At 38.9% G+C, this 20,146-nt stretch overlaps 1 protein-coding gene across 1 annotated transcript; it reads right to left on the bottom strand.

Moving 5' to 3' along the window:
- Positions 1 to 625: 625 nt before the first annotated feature.
- Positions 626 to 19,827, bottom strand: LOC104590625 (uncharacterized protein C57A10.07). The gene is made up of 3 exons (XM_010249341.3): positions 18,600 to 19,827; positions 1,934 to 2,058; positions 626 to 1,216 (listed from the first exon to the last, which is right to left on the bottom strand). Exons 1-3 carry the CDS (start codon positions 19,189 to 19,191, stop codon positions 896 to 898), a joined length of 1,038 nt encoding a protein of 345 aa, XP_010247643.1. The 5' UTR covers positions 19,192 to 19,827; the 3' UTR covers positions 626 to 895.
- Positions 19,828 to 20,146: the final 319 nt, after the last annotated feature.

The raw sequence follows: 20,146 nt of genomic DNA, 5'->3' as shown, positions 1-20,146 counted from the left end.
ATTGGAAGAAGAAGAAGAAGAAGAAGAAGAAGAATATATGGAAGAGAAAAATGTGCTGATTAGATAAAATTTTTAGTTCTTCCTTACTTATTGGTTCAAGTTTTTTAAGTCTTTGAGGGTTCAATACAACATTTAACAATGTTTGTGTTGATTAAACCCTAATAAATAAGAAAATAATAAAAAAGAATTAGTATATAAACACACAAAATGATTATTTTAGTTTAATAATGTCTATTTTATAATTATAATCTCAAAAAAGAATGAATAAAAAAAAATTATAGTAGGAAGTAGAAAACTGTTAGGCAGTTAAGCGAGGCGAGCCTCGAAGGGTGCCTTGTCGCCTAGGCACACGTCTTGACAACTATGATCGTTTATTTCACATGAAAGAACAAATTTTGTCCTTTTCCATGTAGTGGTTATAACAAGAAAAGAACAAATCCAATGTTCTTTACACTTTTGCCATGCAGAGGTTATAACATGAAAGGGGCAATTGTAAGGCGTAATCAGATTTTCATGACGTTCATGTCCAATTTGGGAAGTTACACAGTTTAAACAATTCCTTGCAACGATGCCTTTCAACCAAGAAAAAATAAACAATTTTTTGAGATTCCTTACAAGCCCAAAGTTCAAAGGATCACTGATGTTATATATTGATGGTAAGTTTGTTTCAATAACAAGGACGAGCTCAAATTTCCTCAACAATAATCTCTCTGCAACAATCAGCTCAGTAAGAAACTTCATCTGCTTTGTCCTCCTATAGTATTAGTAGATGGAAAAGAGAAGAAAGATGGAGAAACTGAGTGCTTATTATCTTTAAAGCCCATGTGGTGTAATGGTTAGGATGCCTTTCCCATCTTATGGATCAATGGGAGAGAGAAAAAGGTTAATGTTACATTTATTGAGCCCAAGGAAGGGTTCCTGGATAAGGAGCTACACCACAGTATCTGAATAATCCTTCTAGCTCAGGACATCCATTAGGGTAAGGGATTGATCGATGGAACGGATCACGCCTGAGTTTCTTAAGGCGAAGAGAACCCAAACAGCCATATGGATCTTCCTGGAACTGAGCCCTTGCCATTGCTTCACCTTTGACTGCTGCCTCCTTTGATGTTGATGAAGTTGGTGTTCCAGAAAAGAAGAACCTTTCCTCTGGAAACCCAATTGCAAATCTGTGTAGGTGAGCAAACCTCTGTTCCTTGAAATCATAACTCACGACCTGATTTCCAAATGCAAATAAAAATCAGAACTCATAAAAAAGTGAAAGTTGGGATTTCTTGACAAGACTGAGCTTCAGCAAAATTTTGGGAATGGAAGCAAAAACTGAATTTCCAAATTTTAGGTAAAAAAATAGAGTTACAACTTGACTGGGATTGTACGATTTTTAACTGTAAGGCTCGGTATATCTCTGTGGAGAACCAATGTGGTTGTTCTACTCCTTCCTTACCTAATACCTACTAGTGAAAAACTTTCTTTATATTTTACAGATACTTCATTAATTTGATAACATAAAAAAAAATAGTTGGTCCAAACAAGGATGGACACTGATTTTATTTTCATTGAGACTTTAAAGCAGGTAAATTTATTTTTGATTAAGCAATTATGGACACAACGCCCTTAAATTCAATATCTTACAAATTTGTAGCATTCTCAGGGACTTCAGTTAAGGATAAAAAATAAACAAATGCCATTAATTTCACCAGGACATAGTAAATACTATAGTAGGTCTATTAACCATGAATATTAACAGTATGTGTATGTCTAGCCAGACAAAAGAGCACCAAAATCATTCAAATCCTCTATGTTGTTAGAATGCTACTACCAGCACATGCCACTCTTGTCCATTCTTTAAGTAGGCCACCTTTCTAGACAGAATCAAATGAAGAATATAGAAATAAAGGCCAAAAGCCTCTACCAAACAGAATGAGGGGCTTACAGTAATGTTATGTGGATATACACCAGTAAGTTCCCGGAACCTGCACACACTAAATAGAAGGTTCTCAAAACTGTCCCTTGCATGCTCTTCTGTCAGTGACCTCCATCTTACATCTTTTTGCTTGCCTAAAACATACAAACAATCAAATCAGATATCAAAAACTATATATTTTACCAAAGCCAAAATAGTTTCAAAGACAAAGTTAGATATTCACATTGGAGATTTCTTTAAACAGGTAGAAGGTTCAAGCTACATTTCAAACCTCCAAATTTTTTAATTCATTGTCATTTTTATTGTAGAGCATATACAACGCAGAGATAGCAAGAAAATTATATGTGAAGAATATACATTAAAGCCCTCCTTCTAAACACAAAAATTAAACCAGAAAATAATCTGTTCCATTGATCCTAAGCTTTTCCGATTGAGTCCAGTGAAGGCTTTAAGAACTCCAATTCATCAGATAAGACGTAATTGCACCCTGCTGATAATTGCCCTTGTTGCAGACAACTTTGATTTAAAGATCCTACTATTTCTTTCCCTCCAAATGGACCAGCAGAGGGCAAAGGGAAGAACCATTCACCATCCAAATGATATTAATCCCTGGAGATCCTTTTGGATAACCTACGGATGACCAAAATAGAGTGGGTCCAAATTTCATATATGGTCTTGCAATGAATCAAGATCTACTTGACAGATTCTTCCTTGTCACCACATAGGCAACACATGTTCATCCATTTATTTGCAAGATGGTCAATGGAGAAGATCCTGTCCCAAGTTGCAGCATTCTTTTCCCTTTTGTGTTTGATGAACTTTCCTAAATTTACAAATCTATTTTGTCACTCTAATCCATTTTTTCATTAAGAATAATAAAAGGGTTAATGAGGCATAAGCCTCTCCACCTTATATCTGGAATTCTTGGTGTCTTAACCTAAAAAATGACTGGCTTCCATATTTGAATGCAGAATATGAAAATGATAAAGTTGAGGTACAGCCAAAGTTAATATTATGCAGAAGAGCACCAAACAGGTTCCCATAAAGGTTTAACATGTACACATAAATGCTTCACAGTTTATTCAAAAAAGTTCAGGTATTAACAAACATCCAATGAGGTATTAATGATTTAAACAACTATGTCCAATATCCTAATGGTAACTCTGAGGATTCACAGGCATACATGATTTACATGGAGTCATTTACCTTCTTGTAGAGTTCCTGAAAGTAAGATGTTGGCAGTTTCATGTTTTCAACAAAATGGTATTAAAACAGAAGAAATGATTTGAGAGTTCTTTAGGGACAAAACCATTCCGTATGCACTATATAGCCATCAACATATATGAAGAACAATCAGAAATCACAATACATGCAACAATGAGTAGTTGTGTCGTGTGTTCATGCACAATTCCTCAAAACTGTTGCAAAATAATGGAACCTACAAGTGGCACACTGTTCAAGCACAAGACATCAGAAATCGTTGAATCATGCCATTTGAGTTACAACTTGCAAAGATCCAATTTTAGCTTAAACAATCTTCAAATGGATTGTCAAAAGAAAATAATGAACTCTATGGTGGATGGCAAAACTGCCATAGACTAATTAACAGGTTTGAATTCAAATTAGTTGGTCACAGACTAATTAACCACTCATAAAGGAGAAACACAAAAATCATAAACATATACTTCTGCTTATGCAGCGCAAACTCCAATCAAGAATTGTGAATAAGGAAAGTGACCGTTTTGGATAAAGAATTAAAGATGTTGATAAATGAAGAAATGGAAGCTTAATATTGAAAAACTGTTGTTAAACAGATCCTAAAAGTAAAACAAGCTACTAATGTACAGTATACATAGATTAAGATAAGATGTGCTTAGAAAAATACAGTCGGGATCTGCTTCAAACACTGGCATGTAAAATGGGCTATGTAACCAATCACAAGTGAACACACCAGTGTTTCGTACACATGAGACCCACATGTGGTATGGGCCCATGTGGGTCTCATGTTTACTGAACACTAGCCTGTTCACTAGTGATTGGTTACATAGCCCGTTTTAGACATTAGTGTTTGCAGCAGGTCCGGAGTTGGAAAATTCTTAAAAGTGGGTGTGAGATAGCTAGAGATCCTATGCTTCCAGCATATAGTACTGTATAATAACATGTTTAGTACCAGTGACATAATCTAACCCAGAATGCAACATGTGGTGAATAGACAAACTAGATCTTCAACAGTCTCAAAATATGAGATTATATAGGTCTCATGTTAATGGCAATTGCTTGGTGCAATGGTAAAATCTCAGACTGATAAGTGTGAGAATATGATTTGAGTCTAAGAGTATCCACTTTGGGCAATGGAAAATGAAGACAAAAAGAAAAAAAAAATCCAAGGTTTAGTTCCATGTCCATTCTACCTGTCTCCAAACTCAAGAGAGCCAAGACAATCATTGGCATAATGGCCCTTTTAGATTATATAGGTCTCAAGGTTGAAATGGGATCTTTCTCAGTTATTTGGGAGGTTATTGTCAATCTTTTTTTATCAGTAATCAGATCAGACTTTATTAATAAACCAACAAGGTGTAATTCAAATTACACAGCAATCTGAAACAATTTTCACCCCTTGGCTAGTCAACAGACAAGCTCCCCATTACACACAACTGCATTCCCTAAACAACAGGACTACAATGCATCATTTCCCCACTATGCCATCTCTGGCCAATTCACCTTCTACTAAGTTAACATATCTTTGAACCTACCTGAAAAAGAAATTTGATCTAGACATGAAGGACCTCAACTCTTCTCTAATGTAATATTATAATGTCTAAGGAACTAAGGTCCCCTCTTTGTTCATTCATCCATCCTATTACCAATTTGGAATCTCCCTCCAAATCATTGGAGAATGCACGCCAAAGATCTACCAAATTGTAAACCTAGTAGTAAAGAAAGAATCTCTGCCTGACAGAAGTTCAGTACCCATGGGTCCTAAGTAGACCAGTGGTTCTTTCATGATTTTTAAAAGCATTCCCCCACCTTGGACAGGCCTTAATTGCATAAAAAGAACTATTTGAAGTTTAGTTTCAGTAGGGCTATATAAAGTCAAAGCCAATGTAGGTTCTTTCTCAATATCAAAGTATTTGCATCCACAAAATCTATGAAATTAATTTAAATCTTACTAACATCATTTGGTCATTCCACCACAAAAACAAGTTTGCAAACAACCAACCAATTTTGTAGTAAGAGAAAAGTAAATCTTAAATATAATTTTTGTATTGGTAAAGGTTGAATGAAATTTGTCCTGGTTGCAAACCAAGCTTTGCTAATAATCCTTGCAAAACAAGCTTTGGTAAAATCAGGAGTTTTTTTTTCCCGATCTCAAAGTTGTTTCCATCCATAAAACCACTCAAGTCACAGAAATATGACTAACACAGTGATTTAAAAAGTGCAGCTTAGGCATGCCTAGGCACATAGGTGAGGCACATTTCAAGGTATGTCCCTCACTTGAACCCAAGAATAGCCCCTTAGAAAAGATGCACGGTTAGTATGCTTAGGTGTGCACATGATGTGCCTTGCTTGCTTCACTTGCCAGTGCTTCAAAAACCTCCTTTTTTGCTAGTATTGTTTTCTCATCCTTGTTAATATGAAACATTCTTCAATAAAATCACAAGGGGCCTTTATGGAGCCCAATCATGTGCACCAAAATCACAGGTTAAAAATTTGGGACCATCACTTTGCCTCAAGGGGTCTTTATGGAGCTGAAGGACCAATCTCATGGAATTAGGAATGCAAAATGTTTAAAATCAAATTGGCTACCTGAAGTAATGGAATTGGGAGAGAACAAAACAGATTAAAAGTTTCATATGCTTGAAATGTTGAGCGCTTGAATATGTCTTATATGTTATGTTTGACTTCATTTCTAAATTTTCACTTTGAATATGTTCTATGTTGTGCTTATGTATTTTAATTTGAGCTAATCAGATTTTTAAAACATTTAGTTTCTTTTGAAACTTAAGTTTGCATTTTTTTAATTAATTATAATTTTTTTATTTTTTGGAAATTTTTAAAAATGTTGTGCCTTGCTTTGAAAAGGTGCGCACTTAACCTTGCACCTTGTGCCTCAGGTGCAAAGGACCCTTGCACTTTTAAAACACTTCCAGTCATGGAGAGACACTAAAAATTTTAAATCTGTCCTTCAAAGTGTTGAGACTAGATACTTATATCCTCTTCTTGCTTAGGCTCCATTTGGAAGGAGTACAAATACAAATACGTAGAGTGCAAAACTTTATATTTTGTATTATTTTATATCTATTTGTACTGTACATATTTGTATTTGTACTCCTTCCAAACTGAGCCTTAGAACTTAGATGCTGGCTTAGACAATTTGATGAGATTTCTTTTGATGACATGAGAACGATTCTTCAGCCTTCTGCCAGCTGGGAGCCAGCCTATAAGGAGAACTACTCTCCATCCATCTTTTATGGCGACTACAGACTTCAGTTTGATGGAAGCTTTAGGGATAATCTGGATGCACATTGGTGGTGCTTTCCTCAAGGCCAATTGAAGTATTCTATGGCATTTTTCCCCACAAGTGACACTTGTTCCATTGAAGTTGAGGTTAGAGCCCTCTGTTCGGAATCTGAATCACTAAAAGGTTATACCTTACAGCTATGTTTGGTTTGAAGGAAAAAGTAGGGAAGGGTAGGAAAACCTATACAAGGTTTGTAAAGGTTTCCCTACCTTTCTCTCTTCCTTTCCCTACTTTTTTCCTTCAAACCAAACACAGCCTACTTTCTTAACGGTTCAAGGGAACTCCTCTAACACCATCAACTGGAAACAAATGCCGGGTAGTGTCCCATGATGCCTTTCTCACTTTGTGAATGTGTTATGAAAGAAACCAAAACAGACGAAAGAAAAGAGTGCAAACAAATAAGAATCTAAAAGACTTATATGATTTCAGGATTTTATACATACATCCATAGGAGATCCCGGTGAAATTCACTGTGCTCAATTCAAAAACATACAGCTCTAGTGGTCAAAGTAGCCTTATATATATATGGATCAAAAAAGAATTAGAGAAGAGAGGAGAAGAAGAAGAGAGAAGAGAATATTGGAGTCCAAAAAATCTAGGCTGCCCACGCAAGTCCTTCTATTTATATGTTAGGGCATCCATACAATAATAATAAAGGAAAAGACAAAAGTTCCCTTGCAGCACATAACCAAGATTACATCATTCCCCCTCAAGTTGGGGCATAGATATCAATCATCCCCAACTTGTCACAAAGATTATAGTGCCGCATGGAGTTTAATCCTTTGGCAAGGATGTCTGCAAGTAGTGTTTTAAAAGGCATGGGAGGCGTACACCTTGGAGAGGCACATCTCTAGGCGAGGCGCTCTCAAAACGCCCTGAGGCGTATGCTAGAGGCGCTGACACCTCTGAGGCGTACGCCTCATGCGCTTTTTACATGAGTCGTGCTAGAGGCATACGCCTCATGCATCTCATGCACATCTTATATAAAAAGACAAAAAAAAAAGAAAAAAGAAAAAAAGGAAAGGAAAAGAAAGGGAAGGGAAAGAAAAAGAAAGAGAAGAAAAAAAAGAGAAAAGGAAAGGGAAAGGGAAAGGGGAAGGGAAGAAAAGATATGGGGAAAGAAAGTGGTTTGCCCCATGTTTTCCAAATAGGAGCCCTGTCCTAGGGAACTTCTTCAGGTATCTAAGAACTTTACTTGCTGCCTCTAAGTGTATGGCCCTGGGAGCATGCATAAACTAAGGACTCCCACTGCATACGCAATGTCAGGTCTTGTCATAGATAGGTAGAAAAGTCTGCCCACCAATGTTTGATATTGGATTGTGTCTGCTATGGTCTTATCGTTGCAGTCCCCAAGCCTGTGGTTTACATCTATAGGAGTGTCAACAGGTTTTGCTCTAGCTTCTACATATCTTTCAAGAGATCTAGGATATATTTCCTCTAGGAGATGAAGATACCGTGATTAGAATGGGCAACTTCAATCCCAAGGAAATAACACAAATGCCCCAAATCATTCACTTCAAACTGAGTGGCCAAGAATCTCTTCAATCTCTGCATCTCTGGATCCCAATCACTAGTGATAATAATATCATCGACATACACAATCAAGGCTGCCATTCTTCCTTGTTCTCTCTTCACAAAGAGTGTGTGATCAGACTAGCACTACTTAAAACCCATCTGTTGGACTGCCTTGTGGAACCTACTAAACCAGGCCCATAGAGACTATTTTAGGCCATACAAAGATTTCTTCAATTTGCAGCCTTTCTGCTCATTTCCGTTAGCACAAAAACCTGGAGGTTGGGTCATGTACACTTCTTCTAAGCCACTATTCAGAAAGGCATTTTTAATGTCCAGTTGATGAAGCTCCCAATCTAGATTTGTTGCTAAAGAGAAGAATACCCGAATAGAATTCATTTTTGCTATAGTCAAGCCTTGTACCTCTCCATTGTGCCATCTACCTTATGTTTCACACAAAATACCCATTTGTACCCTACAGATTCCTTTCCCTCAAGAAGATCTACCAACTCCCACGTGCCATTTTTGTGAAGGGCATTGATTTCCTCCTTCATTGCATCTGTCAACTCAGGAATAAGTAAAGCTTCTGCAACATTCTTAGGAAGGGAAACACTGTCAATAGTAGAGAGGAAAGAACGGAAAGAGGGTGAAATATTCTCAAAGGATAAGGAATGAGCCATCGGGTGGTGTGTGGTGCATGACCTGACACCCTTCCTCTTAGCAATAAGAAGATCCAAATCACAATTGGAAGTGTCAATATCAATGGGTTCAGGTATATCAACTGGAACGATAGTACCTGGATGTGGTGATGGATTCAACCCCTAAGCGTCCGATGGCATAGGTTGCACAACTTCAGGATGCTTTGTGTTTATTGAACTTTGTTGACCCCGGCCTTGACTTTTATACCGCTATCTACGAAAGACCCAAAAATGGAGGAGGGTCAAGAGGAGAGGGCAATAAAACATGTTTCTGTTTCTCCTTGCTTGAATTCTCCTCCTGAGGAGAAGCAAGAAAGAAAGACACATCTTCAAAGGAGACATCCATGGATACAAAGTACTTTCTGGAAATGGGGTCAAAGCAACAATAACCCTTTTGGTAGAGGGGGTAGCCAAGGAAAACACAAATAGTGGCTTTGGGATCTAGATTACCACGGGTAGGAGACAAATCATGAACAAAACACTTACACCCAAAGGCACGTATAGAGATAGGAAACAATGGAGACATAGGAAAGATGAGTTGATGATGGGACATGTACTCCAAGAGACAAGATGGCATCCGATTGATAAGATAAGTCGCAATCATGATAACATCCACCTAGAACCTTTTGGGAACATTCATGTGTATTAGTTACCCCCGAGCAACCTCTAGAAGATGACGATTATTTCTCTCTGCAACCCCATTCTATTGAGGGGCTCTAGCACAAGAACTACGATGAAGAGAACCACAAGTTTCAAAAAATTCTATCAGGTCACCATGAAAATACTCTTTGGCATTGTCTGATTGGAAAATTTGAATCTCAGTCTGAAATTGTATGTATACCATACGTTGAAAAGCTTTCACAAGTTTAGGAACTTCTTCCCGAGAGTGCATAGGGTACACCCACGTATATCGAGAGAAGTTAGATGTAAATCAGTCCTCTAATATCAAGATTAAACTTAGTGATTAGCAGAATAGAACAGGTCTGAATGACTGTATAAGAGAGGAAGATGGCGAAGAAAAGAGGTAAGAGAAGAAGTCGAATCAATCACCCTTCTCCTCTAACCCTATTTTATTAATCTCTAAAAAATTGATGATAAGTATACCCTTAAGTGGGTGGCCAGCTTGGCAGTTACATAAAGAAAATAAAATAAGAACAAATAACAGGCCCATCAACATAAAATAAAAGATAAAACAAAGGATATCACACGAAAGGCTGTTAGGGCCCATTCGGCCTAGTCTCTTTACACTCCCCCTCAAGCTGAGCATAGATGTCAATCATGCCCAACTTGCTTATATAGTGTGTCAATTTCCCCCTAGGAACTCCCTTGGTCAAGATATCAACTAGTTGCTCTTCTGATGTGATAAATGGTAAACAAACTTCTCCTGAAGAGACTCTTTCCCTTATGAAATGCCTATCAACCTCAATGTGCTTAGTTCTGTCATGTTGAACAAGATTATTTATGTGCAATGTTGATAGCAGCTTGGTTGTCACAATAGAGCATCATTGGTTTCTCGTAGTCCACCCCCAATTCCTTTAGAAGGGATCGTAGCCATAGTAACTCTGACACACCATGAGCCATTGCCTTGTATTCTGCTTCAGCTGAGGATCTAGCAACTACTGATTGTTTCTTATTCCTCCAAGACACAATATTCCCTGGAGTACATTTCAAGTAGCATAGAACCCTTTCTGCAGCAGCTATATGAGTATCTCTGGGAGAATGCATAAACTGACTGATAACACTGACTGCATAGGAAATATCTGGCCGAGTCATGCAAAGGTATAACAGCTTCCCAAGCAGTCTCTGAAACACTCCCTTATCAGACAAAAGTTCACCATCTGTGGCAGAAAGCTTATGATTAGGATCAATGGGAGTGGAGATGGGTTTAGCTCCAAGTTTACCAGTTTCAGCAAGAAGATCAAGGACAAATTTGCGCTGAGATATGAATATACCATCCTTAGATCGAGCAACTTCAATGCCCAGGAAATAACGAAGATCTCCCAAATCTTTGATTTCAAATTTAGAGTTGAGAAATGCTTTTAGTTTACTGGCCTCTTCAATGTCATTACCCGTGACCACAATATCATTAACATAAACAATCAAGAAAGTCACCAGAGAGTCATTTCTTTTCAAGAATAATGTATGATCAGATTGTGTTTGAATGTAGCCAAAAGAGAAAAGAGCAGCCCGAAATCTCTCAAACCAAGCCCAAGGAGATTGTTTGAGACCATAAATAGATTTGTGTAGTTTACACACCTTGCCTTTCATTTCTTTCCCATACACTCCTGGAGGTAGAGACATATAGACCTCTTCATGCAGTTCTCCATTCAAGAAGGCATTTTTAACATCAAACTGGTGTAGGGGCCAGTCAAAAGTAGCTGCTAGAGAAAGTAAAACCTTGACTGAAGTCATCTTAGCTACAGGAGCAAATGTCTCAAGATAGTCAATGCCATACATTTGGGTGTAACCCTTAGCAACCAACCGAGCCTTAAACCTCTCAACAAAGCCATCAGAGTGATATTTAATAGTAAACACACATTTACAACCCACTAGTTCCTTCCCTTCCGGCAAGTCCACAATATCCCAGGTATGATTCTTATGCAATGCATCAAGTTCGGTCATCATAGCTTCCCTCCATTCGGCTTGAGATAAAGCTTCCGGTACAGACCTGGGTATCACATGGGAAGAAACAGAGGCAAGAAAAGAGTAGTAGGAAGGGGAGAGAAGGCTGTAAGATAAGTGTTTAGAGATACAATGGGCTGTACACTTCCGCTTGCCCTTGCGAAGAGCAATAGGAAGGTCAAGGTCTGGAACAGTCTGAGATGGGTCAGTAGAGGGCTGACCTGTTTCCTCAGGAATGATGGGAGTGGCAAGATGCTCTTCTGAAGGAGTGGAAACAACCTGCACATGTCTGAATCTCTGTCTTTGGTACCACCTTTGGAGAGCAGGAGCAGAAGCAGGAGAGGGAGCAACGACATTAGGGGTAAGTCCAATGGAAGAGGTGGACACCCCATGATCGGACTCACAAGGGATGGGAAGAGGAACAGCTGAAGACATAGCAAAGTACTCATCAGATTTCTCCCCCTCAGGAGGAATACTAAAGAAGGGAGTCAACTCTGCAAAGGTGACATCCCGAGATACAAAGTGGTTGCCACGAACTGGATCAAAATAGCAATAACCCTTCTGTGTGGAAGCATATCCCAGAAACACGCACTTATGAGCCTTAGGTTCAAACTTGTGCCTTTGGTGACTATGAATATGCACATAGCAAGTACACCCAAACACACGGAGAGGAAGAGAAAAGAGATCCTCATCCGGGAAGAGAAGACTAAAAGGGGTTTTAAAGCCAAGGACCCGGGAGGGCATACGGTTGAACAACATCTCCCCAAAACTTTATAGGAACATGGGATGCAAATAAGAGGGATCTGGCAACCTCAACCACATGTTTGTTCTTTCTTTCCGCCACCCCGTTTTGTTGTGGAGTGTAGGAACAAGAACTTTGATGAATAACCCCAAAAGTTTCAAGATAGGTGGAGAGGGTTCTCTCAAAATACTCCTTAGCATTGTCAAAGCGGAATATTTTGATACGGGTATTAAACTGGGTGAGGATGAGTTCATGAAAATTTTTCACAATAACTGGTACTTCATCCCTGGATTTTATGAGATAAATCCAAGTGTAATGTGAATAATCATCAATAAAAAGGATAAAGTACCTGTAACCCCCCATGGTTGGCATGTGATATGGCCCCCACACATCAGAGTGAACAATATGGAAAGGAGAAAATGATCTTTTATTGCTAATTGAATAGGAATGTCTACAATGCTTTGCCAGCTCACATGATTTACAATGAAGACTCGATAAAGACACTCCTTTAAACATATCTGGGAACAGATGACTCAAAGCAGAAAAGGACAAGTGACCAAACCGAAAATGACATAATAAAATTTTGTTAACAGACTCTGACACGACTGACTCTAAGGCAACTCCATGAGGTGGTCCCAAAGCTTGATCTGGTGTGTCTAGTAGGTATATTTCGTTCGCCTTATGGCCACTCCCAATCATCCTCTGAGACTGCAGGTCCTAAAAAACACAATGAGTGGGAAAGAAAGTTATGCTGCAATTCATTGACTTTGTTAAGCTACTAACAGATAAGAAGTTTGTGTTAAGCTTAGGGACATGAAGAACAAAAGATAAGAACAGGGTGTTAGAGGTCTTTATATCACCTTTACCAGAGATGGGGGCAAGGGACCCATCGGCAAGGGATATTTTCTCTTTCCCAGAGAGGAGGTGATATGAGCAAAACAGGTTAGATAGGCTGGTCATATGGTCTGATGCACCGGAATCAATAATCCAAGGGATTTTATGATTACCTGAAGCTGAAGCATGATTCGCAGAAGCACGAGTACCTGAGTGAGCAAAAGCCGATGAAGATGATGTACTGTTGGAAGGGTGAGTTGAAGAAACCGTAGCTTCCAGGTGATTTAGGAGCCTCCCATACTTCTCAAAATCCAGCTTCATTGCAGCCAACTGCTCAATAGTTGATTTTTCTTCGCTTTCCTTGCTTCCCCCTTCAGGCACTGTAGCAGCATTAGCAGTCTTGGATTTTCCCACCTGACTGCCCTTCTTAGGGTTATTATTGTTCTTAAACCTATCAGGAAGAAGTTCAGGATGAAGCTTCCAGTAAGTGTCTTTTGTATGTCGTGGTTTCTTGCAATATTCACACATCTGCTCTCTTTTCTCAGTAGGGCCCTTCGGTTTCATTCCCGCATGTGCAAAATGTTTTGTAGATGGACTTTGCAACTGCACCTGCCGCCTACTCTCCTCACTACTTATCATAGCATATGCCTGTGAAAGAGTAACCATTCCCTAGCCAAAATATTCTGTCTGATAATATCAAACTCAGGGTTGAGTCCAGTGAGAAACTCAAACACCCTATTTCTCTCCAGTAGCTTTCTATACATTTCAGCATCCTTTTTACTCTCCCATACCACTGTCTCCATAACATCAATTTCTTGCCATAGGATTTTAGTATAGAGTAGTAGATTGCCACACTCTTCTCCCCCTGTCTCAAGTTCTTCACATCATTTTTCAATTTGTATGCTCTGGCTACATTCAGTTTCTGTGAATAGGTCTCAGTTACACTGTCCCATATCTCCTTAGCCAAAGACATCCAGAGATAGTGTTGGCTTATATGGGGTTGCATAGAGTTGACTAACCATCCTATAACAGTATAGTTCTCTTGCATCCATCTTTCAAATTCAGGGTCTGTCTCTTCGGGTTTCACCTTGCTGCTTGTGAGATACCCGAGTTTTCCTCTACTACAAACATAGATTTTTATAGATTGTGCCCAAGCAAGATAGTTTGTCCCATCTAGCTTAATTGTGGTAACACCAGTCAAAACGGAATCTACTGAAGCAGGTCCAGAAATTGGCACTTGCTTGAACTCACTTCCGTATGCCTCCATTAATCAAACAAAAATCAAAGAACAGAAAATTTTGTCTATGTAAACTTACTTGAAGTCAAACCAGAACTTGGGTGCTTGAAAAACTAGGGTTTTGCTCCGTTCAGCAGATGGGAGGAAGAGAGAAGACACTGCCGCACCTACTAGACTAACCCAAAAACTCTTCCAAACCTGAACCGCCCTCCTTTAGCAGTCATAAGACACCTTCCAAGCACAGAGCGCCACACCCAAGCTTCACCTTTCCTGGTAACCTCAAAAATCTCTAGTCGGCTAGGGTTTTGGGCAGCAGCAAAACAACATCACTTCTTGGCAAAATCTAGCCAGAACTAAACTCTCCAAACCCTTCTACCAACTAGGCAAGTGATTCTCTATACTATAGAGAACCAATCTCTCCATACACTCTCTTGATTTTAGAGTGTACAGAAACAAAGAAAAAGGAAGAGGAATTGAACCTGCTCTGATACCAAGATGTAAATCAGTCCTCTAATATCAAGATTAAACTTAGTGATAAGCAGAATAGAACATGTCTGAATAATTGTATAAGAGAGGAAGATGGCAAAGAGAAGAGGTAAGAGAAGAAGTCGAATCAATCACCCTTCTCCTCTAACCCTATTTTATTAATCTCTAAAAAATTGATGATGACAAGTATACCCTTAAGTGGGCGGCCAGCTTAGTAGTTACATAAAGAAAATAAAATAAGAACAAAAAACAGGCCCATTAAGTGAGGCCCATCAACATAAAATAAAAGATAAAATAAAGGATATCATACGAAAGGTTGTTAGGGCCCATTCGGCCCAGTCTCTTTACAAAGTTGTCAATGAAAGATATGAAATATTTGTAGCCATTCTCCGTTGGAATATTTACAAGTCCCCAAACATCAGAATACATAATGGAAAGAGGTACTTCTGATCTTTTATTACATAAAGGATATGAAGTTTTACAATGCTTGCTTAGATGACACACTTGACACTAAAAATCATTAACTAACACTGACTTAAACAATTCTGGAAACAAGTACTTCAAAGACTTAAAGGACATATGACCCAAACAAAGTAACCTGACTCTTATTTGACTGACTCAAAGATATTAAGGCCGCAAGACCAACTTTATTCTCCAACACATAGAAACCATTCACAATGTTCCCTTTACTAATCGTTCTCCCAGAGGCCAAATCCTGAAAGACACAAGATTGAGGAGAAAAGGTTACTGAGCAGTTCAAAGAGTGTGTAATGATGCTAATAGATAGCAAATTAATAGGCAACTTTGGAACATGTAAAACATTTGACAAAGGTAGGCCAAATGGCAAAGATATAGATCCTCGACCAGCAATGGAGGAGAATGATCCATCAACTAACCTCACTATATCTTTGCTAGAAAGAAGGGTGTATGATTGAAAAAATGTTGACTTACCAATCATGTGATTGGAAGAACCAGAATCAATAATCCATGAAGATTCGGAGGCATCAATAGACACATGGAATGCAAAAGCTAAGTTACCTAAGGAAGAAGCAAAAGAGATTGAAGGATTGGGTTCAGAATCTGCTTGTGTGAGAGCCCTACCATATTGCTCCAAATGGTCATGGAAGGCATTGATAATATTTTCCTTGAAATCAGAACTAGGGGGCAATCTTGGGAGTTCACAATAGTACATCCACTCTGTGGCTCATGAGAGGCCAATTTAGCCGAGGTGAACTTCTGATTTGGTTTCTTGTTCTGTTCTTGTATTGGTTTCTTACTTAGGTCTTGTGCCCACTTTGGCTTTCCATGCAATTCCCAACACGTCTCCCATGTGTGTTGGGATTTCTGACAATGAGTGTACCACAGTCTATCCTTATCATCAACCCTTTTTTGACCAGATCCCTTTCTTGCTGAATTGGCATTACCTCTTACGGCTAAAGCAATAGTCTCCCCCTCGGGGGATTCATGGCAGATTTTCTACTTTCCTCGGATTGAACTAGTGCATATACCTCTTGGACGAAAGGAAGATCCTTGCTGCCCAAAATTTGAACTCGAATGGGTTTTCATACATGGAATTAAGCCCCTGCAAAAAAGCAACACTTGCTGCTGTGAAACTAACTATTTGTAAGCTTTGGCATCCTTCACACTCTCCCAATCAATGTTTTGATAGTAATCTAACTCTTTCTAGATAGATGTGAGGGTAGAATAGTAGGTGAATAAGCTTCATTTCCCTTGTTTACATGCTGCAAACTTGGCTTGCAATTGATAGATTCTAGCATAGTGTCTATGCCCGGGAGTAAGTTGATCTTGCTTGTTCCCATATTTCCTTGGCTATCTCAGCCCATATAAAATTCTGCTTAACTGATGGTAGCATAATAGTCAAAAGCCATGACATAATTATGTAGTTCTCCTGGTCCCACTTATCATATTCAGCAGTACCAGCCCTAGTCTCCTTCACTTTTCCATTGATATACCCTGCCTTTCCTCGGGCTGTGATGTACAGCTGCATCTCCTTAGACCATGTCAAATAATTTCTGCCATCTAAAGGAGTAATAGTTGTTGGAAAGCTCATAGAGTCAGGACTATTGTTCATTCCTCCTTGATTAAATGAGGTTCCAGAAGCTGCAGAGTCATCAGAGGCCATAACAAAGGCTATCAGAAGTTTCAGACCTACAACCCTTCTCCCGCAGTCCACACACTCAAAAAACACACAGCCCTCATTGTAAGATTAAAACAAACTATAATCACAATAACACAGCACCTACTGTCACAGATTCACAGGTCTAACCGACCTCACAAAGGCTAGTTTAAGCCACACATAACATCTACAGCTCTTCTGATGCACCTTTCCATCTGAACCAGGTCACACATGACCTACACAGGTTCTTCACCCACACAGATTTGGATCACCGACCCACAGAAGCAATTAAACAGGCCTACACCATTCGGCTAGGGCAGATTTTATTATGTTCTTGGTAACAGTACCAAAGAACCAATAATAAGAACACTTCAGTCTATGTTTCTGATGAGTTCGACTGACTTTTGGAAGTTACAGTCCAGAGAAGAATGGAAGAGAAGAAGAAAAAACAACCACCCACCGACCTCTAAGAAAACCTCAGTCAATGTCAATCATCTGCTGATCTCTGAGAGTGTTTTTTCCAAGTTTCTGTTTAAAGATGACAGAACAGGGTCCACCAAACAGTTCTCAGGGCAAGGTCGAACTTGTCTTCCTCATTCCCAGTCCAGGTATGCAATTGGTAAAGGCTTCGATCAGACAAGAATCCTTTTACAGAGCACTGTCCTGCTCTGATACCATGATTTCGATCAGAAAAGAAGTAGAGAAGAGAGGAGAAGAAGAAGAGAGAAGAGAAGATTGGAGCCCAAAAAATCTAGGCTGGCGGCGCCAGTCCTTCTATTTATATGTTAGGGCGTCCATACAATAATAATAAAAAAGGAAAAGACAAAAGTGCCCTTGCAGCAGATAACCAAGATTACATCGATATATATATATATTCTGATTCTCTCTTCAATAAAAAAAAGTAGCCTTTATATTATTAGTTTTCTTAAGGTTTCCCAGTTCAGTTACAACTGGGACATAAGCAAGGTAAAGCATATATCAAGAATGCCCCTGTATGGATGACTGTTGTTCTTGTTTGTAAGTTGTCCATTTAATACAAGATACCCTTTGTCAGAATGAAATAGAGAACATCTAATGGCATTATCTCATCATCTGCTCAAATCAGATGGATTTAATCAGAATGAAGTTACATTCCAAGCTCTGCAACTAGTGCTTTTCAACGCAGACATAGGAGTGGTGTAAAAAGTGTTCATTCTGGTTCATAATATCCAGACCAAGCCTAATTTGAAAAACCATTCCTAGAAAGTATAAACATATTTTTACTATTAAACACATGGATTGAATTTTGAATTGATTTGCTGCCAGGAGCTTGCATAATTAGGATTAAAAATAACTTGCTAGAACCAAATAGCTTCAGTTTGTCTGGGTGAACCATTCAATAACATATAAGGAACTAGTTTAACTAGTTTTTACTTTGTTAGACTGAGCTCTTCACTGAATACTAATCAGTGATCACACAAATCTAGCATACATTTTTATTATTGTTTTGCTGATGTATTAGCAAAACAAGGCACGGGTAGAGACAATCTCTTTTGGGCTCAGTTGTAAACTGTAAGAATGTTGGGCGCTGGGCGGGGAGAGGGGGAGTTAAGAGATCTTACGTCCCCTTTCTTATATTCATTGTTTGTACACTTTCCTGATTCTAAATGAAATTTCACAGTTATTGATAAAAAAATGCATGACTTTCAACACCTACTAGAGAACCACAATAATGGAACAAAAAATAACCACCGTTTTGTAAGAAAAATGAGCAGAACTAAATCCATGATGAATTATTGAAACTGGATAATTCGACTGTTCATTGATGTTGTAGTCAAGATGAATTATTTCAGAACAAAAAAAGCAACAAGAAAATTGGTTCTGAGGTCAAAAATAAATTACTCACCAAACCAGCCCTTCGATTCGGCCACAGCCCAATAACTCTGTGCTTCACTACGAGGACCAGCATCTTTCCGAGTCTCTCCACCACTAAATAAAAGCAGAGCTCCTTCATCTTTGGCCGCAATCTCAACTCCCTCCTTTATATGATCCAGGAAAGTAGCAGCTTGGCCTGGATTCTTCTGATAAGATTCCAGGTACCATGAATCCTCCTGATCAGCCTTCCCACAACTGCTACTCGTATAGACTGAATGGCCAGCAACCATTACGAGATTTTGAAGCTTTGCAAAGGGATATGATTCAAATCTCATATCAAACTTCCTTGGAGCATTCACGATTCGGTACCGGCTCTCATACACGGACAGAATGATCAAAACGGTCACCCCAAATGACAGTGAAATAAAGAAAACCACAAGTGGATGCAACTTGTAATAGTACTGAAGGCTACTGCCAATCGATTTAAACATTTTCATTGGATCTGATAGAGAACTCTTTTGTTTTCGGATTTTTCGGGCGATTCCGGATTCTAAATCGAAGTCCCCTCTTGGGTAAGCAGGGAAGGACCTGGGACTCCCTGGCCCAAATGATTGGGTATTCATTATAGCATTGAATCTATTCTATATTGTCACCGAAAACGGAGGAACCAAGCAATACCCAGACGAGATTTTAGGGAGAAAGTGCTAATGACTAACGGATTTCTTCTGCTTCGGGAATATTAAATTCTCTTCAGAAATGCTAGAAAACTGACAAAATAAGTGCATCCAGATGTGAATTCTGCTAGAAAAATGAAAAACAATACAATTTCTGATTCTTCTACATAAAGTTCAGCCTATGTTTGATGAGAATGGAACAATGACGTCTTACCCAGATTAGAATTTGAAAGGGTGAAATAGCCTAGATGATGGTCAGCTTATTAATATCCGCAGCGAGAAAAAAAAATGGTGAAATTCAATGTGAAACGATCATCGACCATCTATGCACGTTAAAACCTGGAACCAACAAAGAATTTATCTCTGCCCTTGCAAAGAAGTCTCAGAAGTTTCTTGCCTTCTTGGCTATGGGCTTTTGACTTTGGGGGGAGTGTTGGTCGAGTTTTCTGGGCTGGGAACTCGAAGGGACGAACATCGGAGACTAATGCCAGAAAAAGTAGAAATTCCGAAATACCCCAACAGTTTAGTAGAATCTCTAGAAGCGGTAACATTTCGTCTGGTAATTATAAGATCATCCCAACGGTTTGTGAACCAAACTAGTGAAACTACCAAGTCAATAAAACTAGAAAGAAGATTCCAATAGAATGATTTCCCTACAAAGACCTATAATCTTCATTGTGGATTCTAATTTATCCAATCACTTCCCAAGCCAAAAGATTCCAATCCAACAGTTTTAACCTTAGACAATCTTATTTGTTTTGTCAAATAACTACCCAGTATCTAGTACCCACCCTATTCCATGGTTACTCAGTTCAAGAATCCAGATTCTCTGCATCTCCTTCCAAAATGATGGAATGAAGACCCAAATCCTTCAGATAATTGCAAACCTTATCTTCAAAGCTTC

Source organism: Nelumbo nucifera, chromosome 5 (genome assembly GCF_055504915.1).
Source record: "Nelumbo nucifera cultivar China Antique chromosome 5, China Antique-T2T, whole genome shotgun sequence".
NCBI lineage: Eukaryota > Viridiplantae > Streptophyta > Magnoliopsida > Proteales > Nelumbonaceae > Nelumbo > Nelumbo nucifera.
This window is presented reverse-complemented; position numbering and strand designations above follow the sequence as displayed.

Bases quoted from the DNA above. Each gene is read 5' to 3' on its own strand.
- LOC104590625 (XM_010249341.3), bottom strand. From the start codon at position 19,191: ATGAATACCCAATCATTTGGGCCAGGGAGTCCCAGGTCCTTCCCTGCT. The intron at 2,059-18,599 runs GTGAGTAATTTA...TGTATGTTTTAG, and splicing joins CGAATCGAAGGGCTGGTTTG to GCAAGCAAAAAGATGTAAGA. The intron at 1,217-1,933 runs GTAAGCCCCTCA...TTTGGAAATCAG, and splicing joins TATATCCACATAACATTACT to GTCGTGAGTTATGATTTCAA.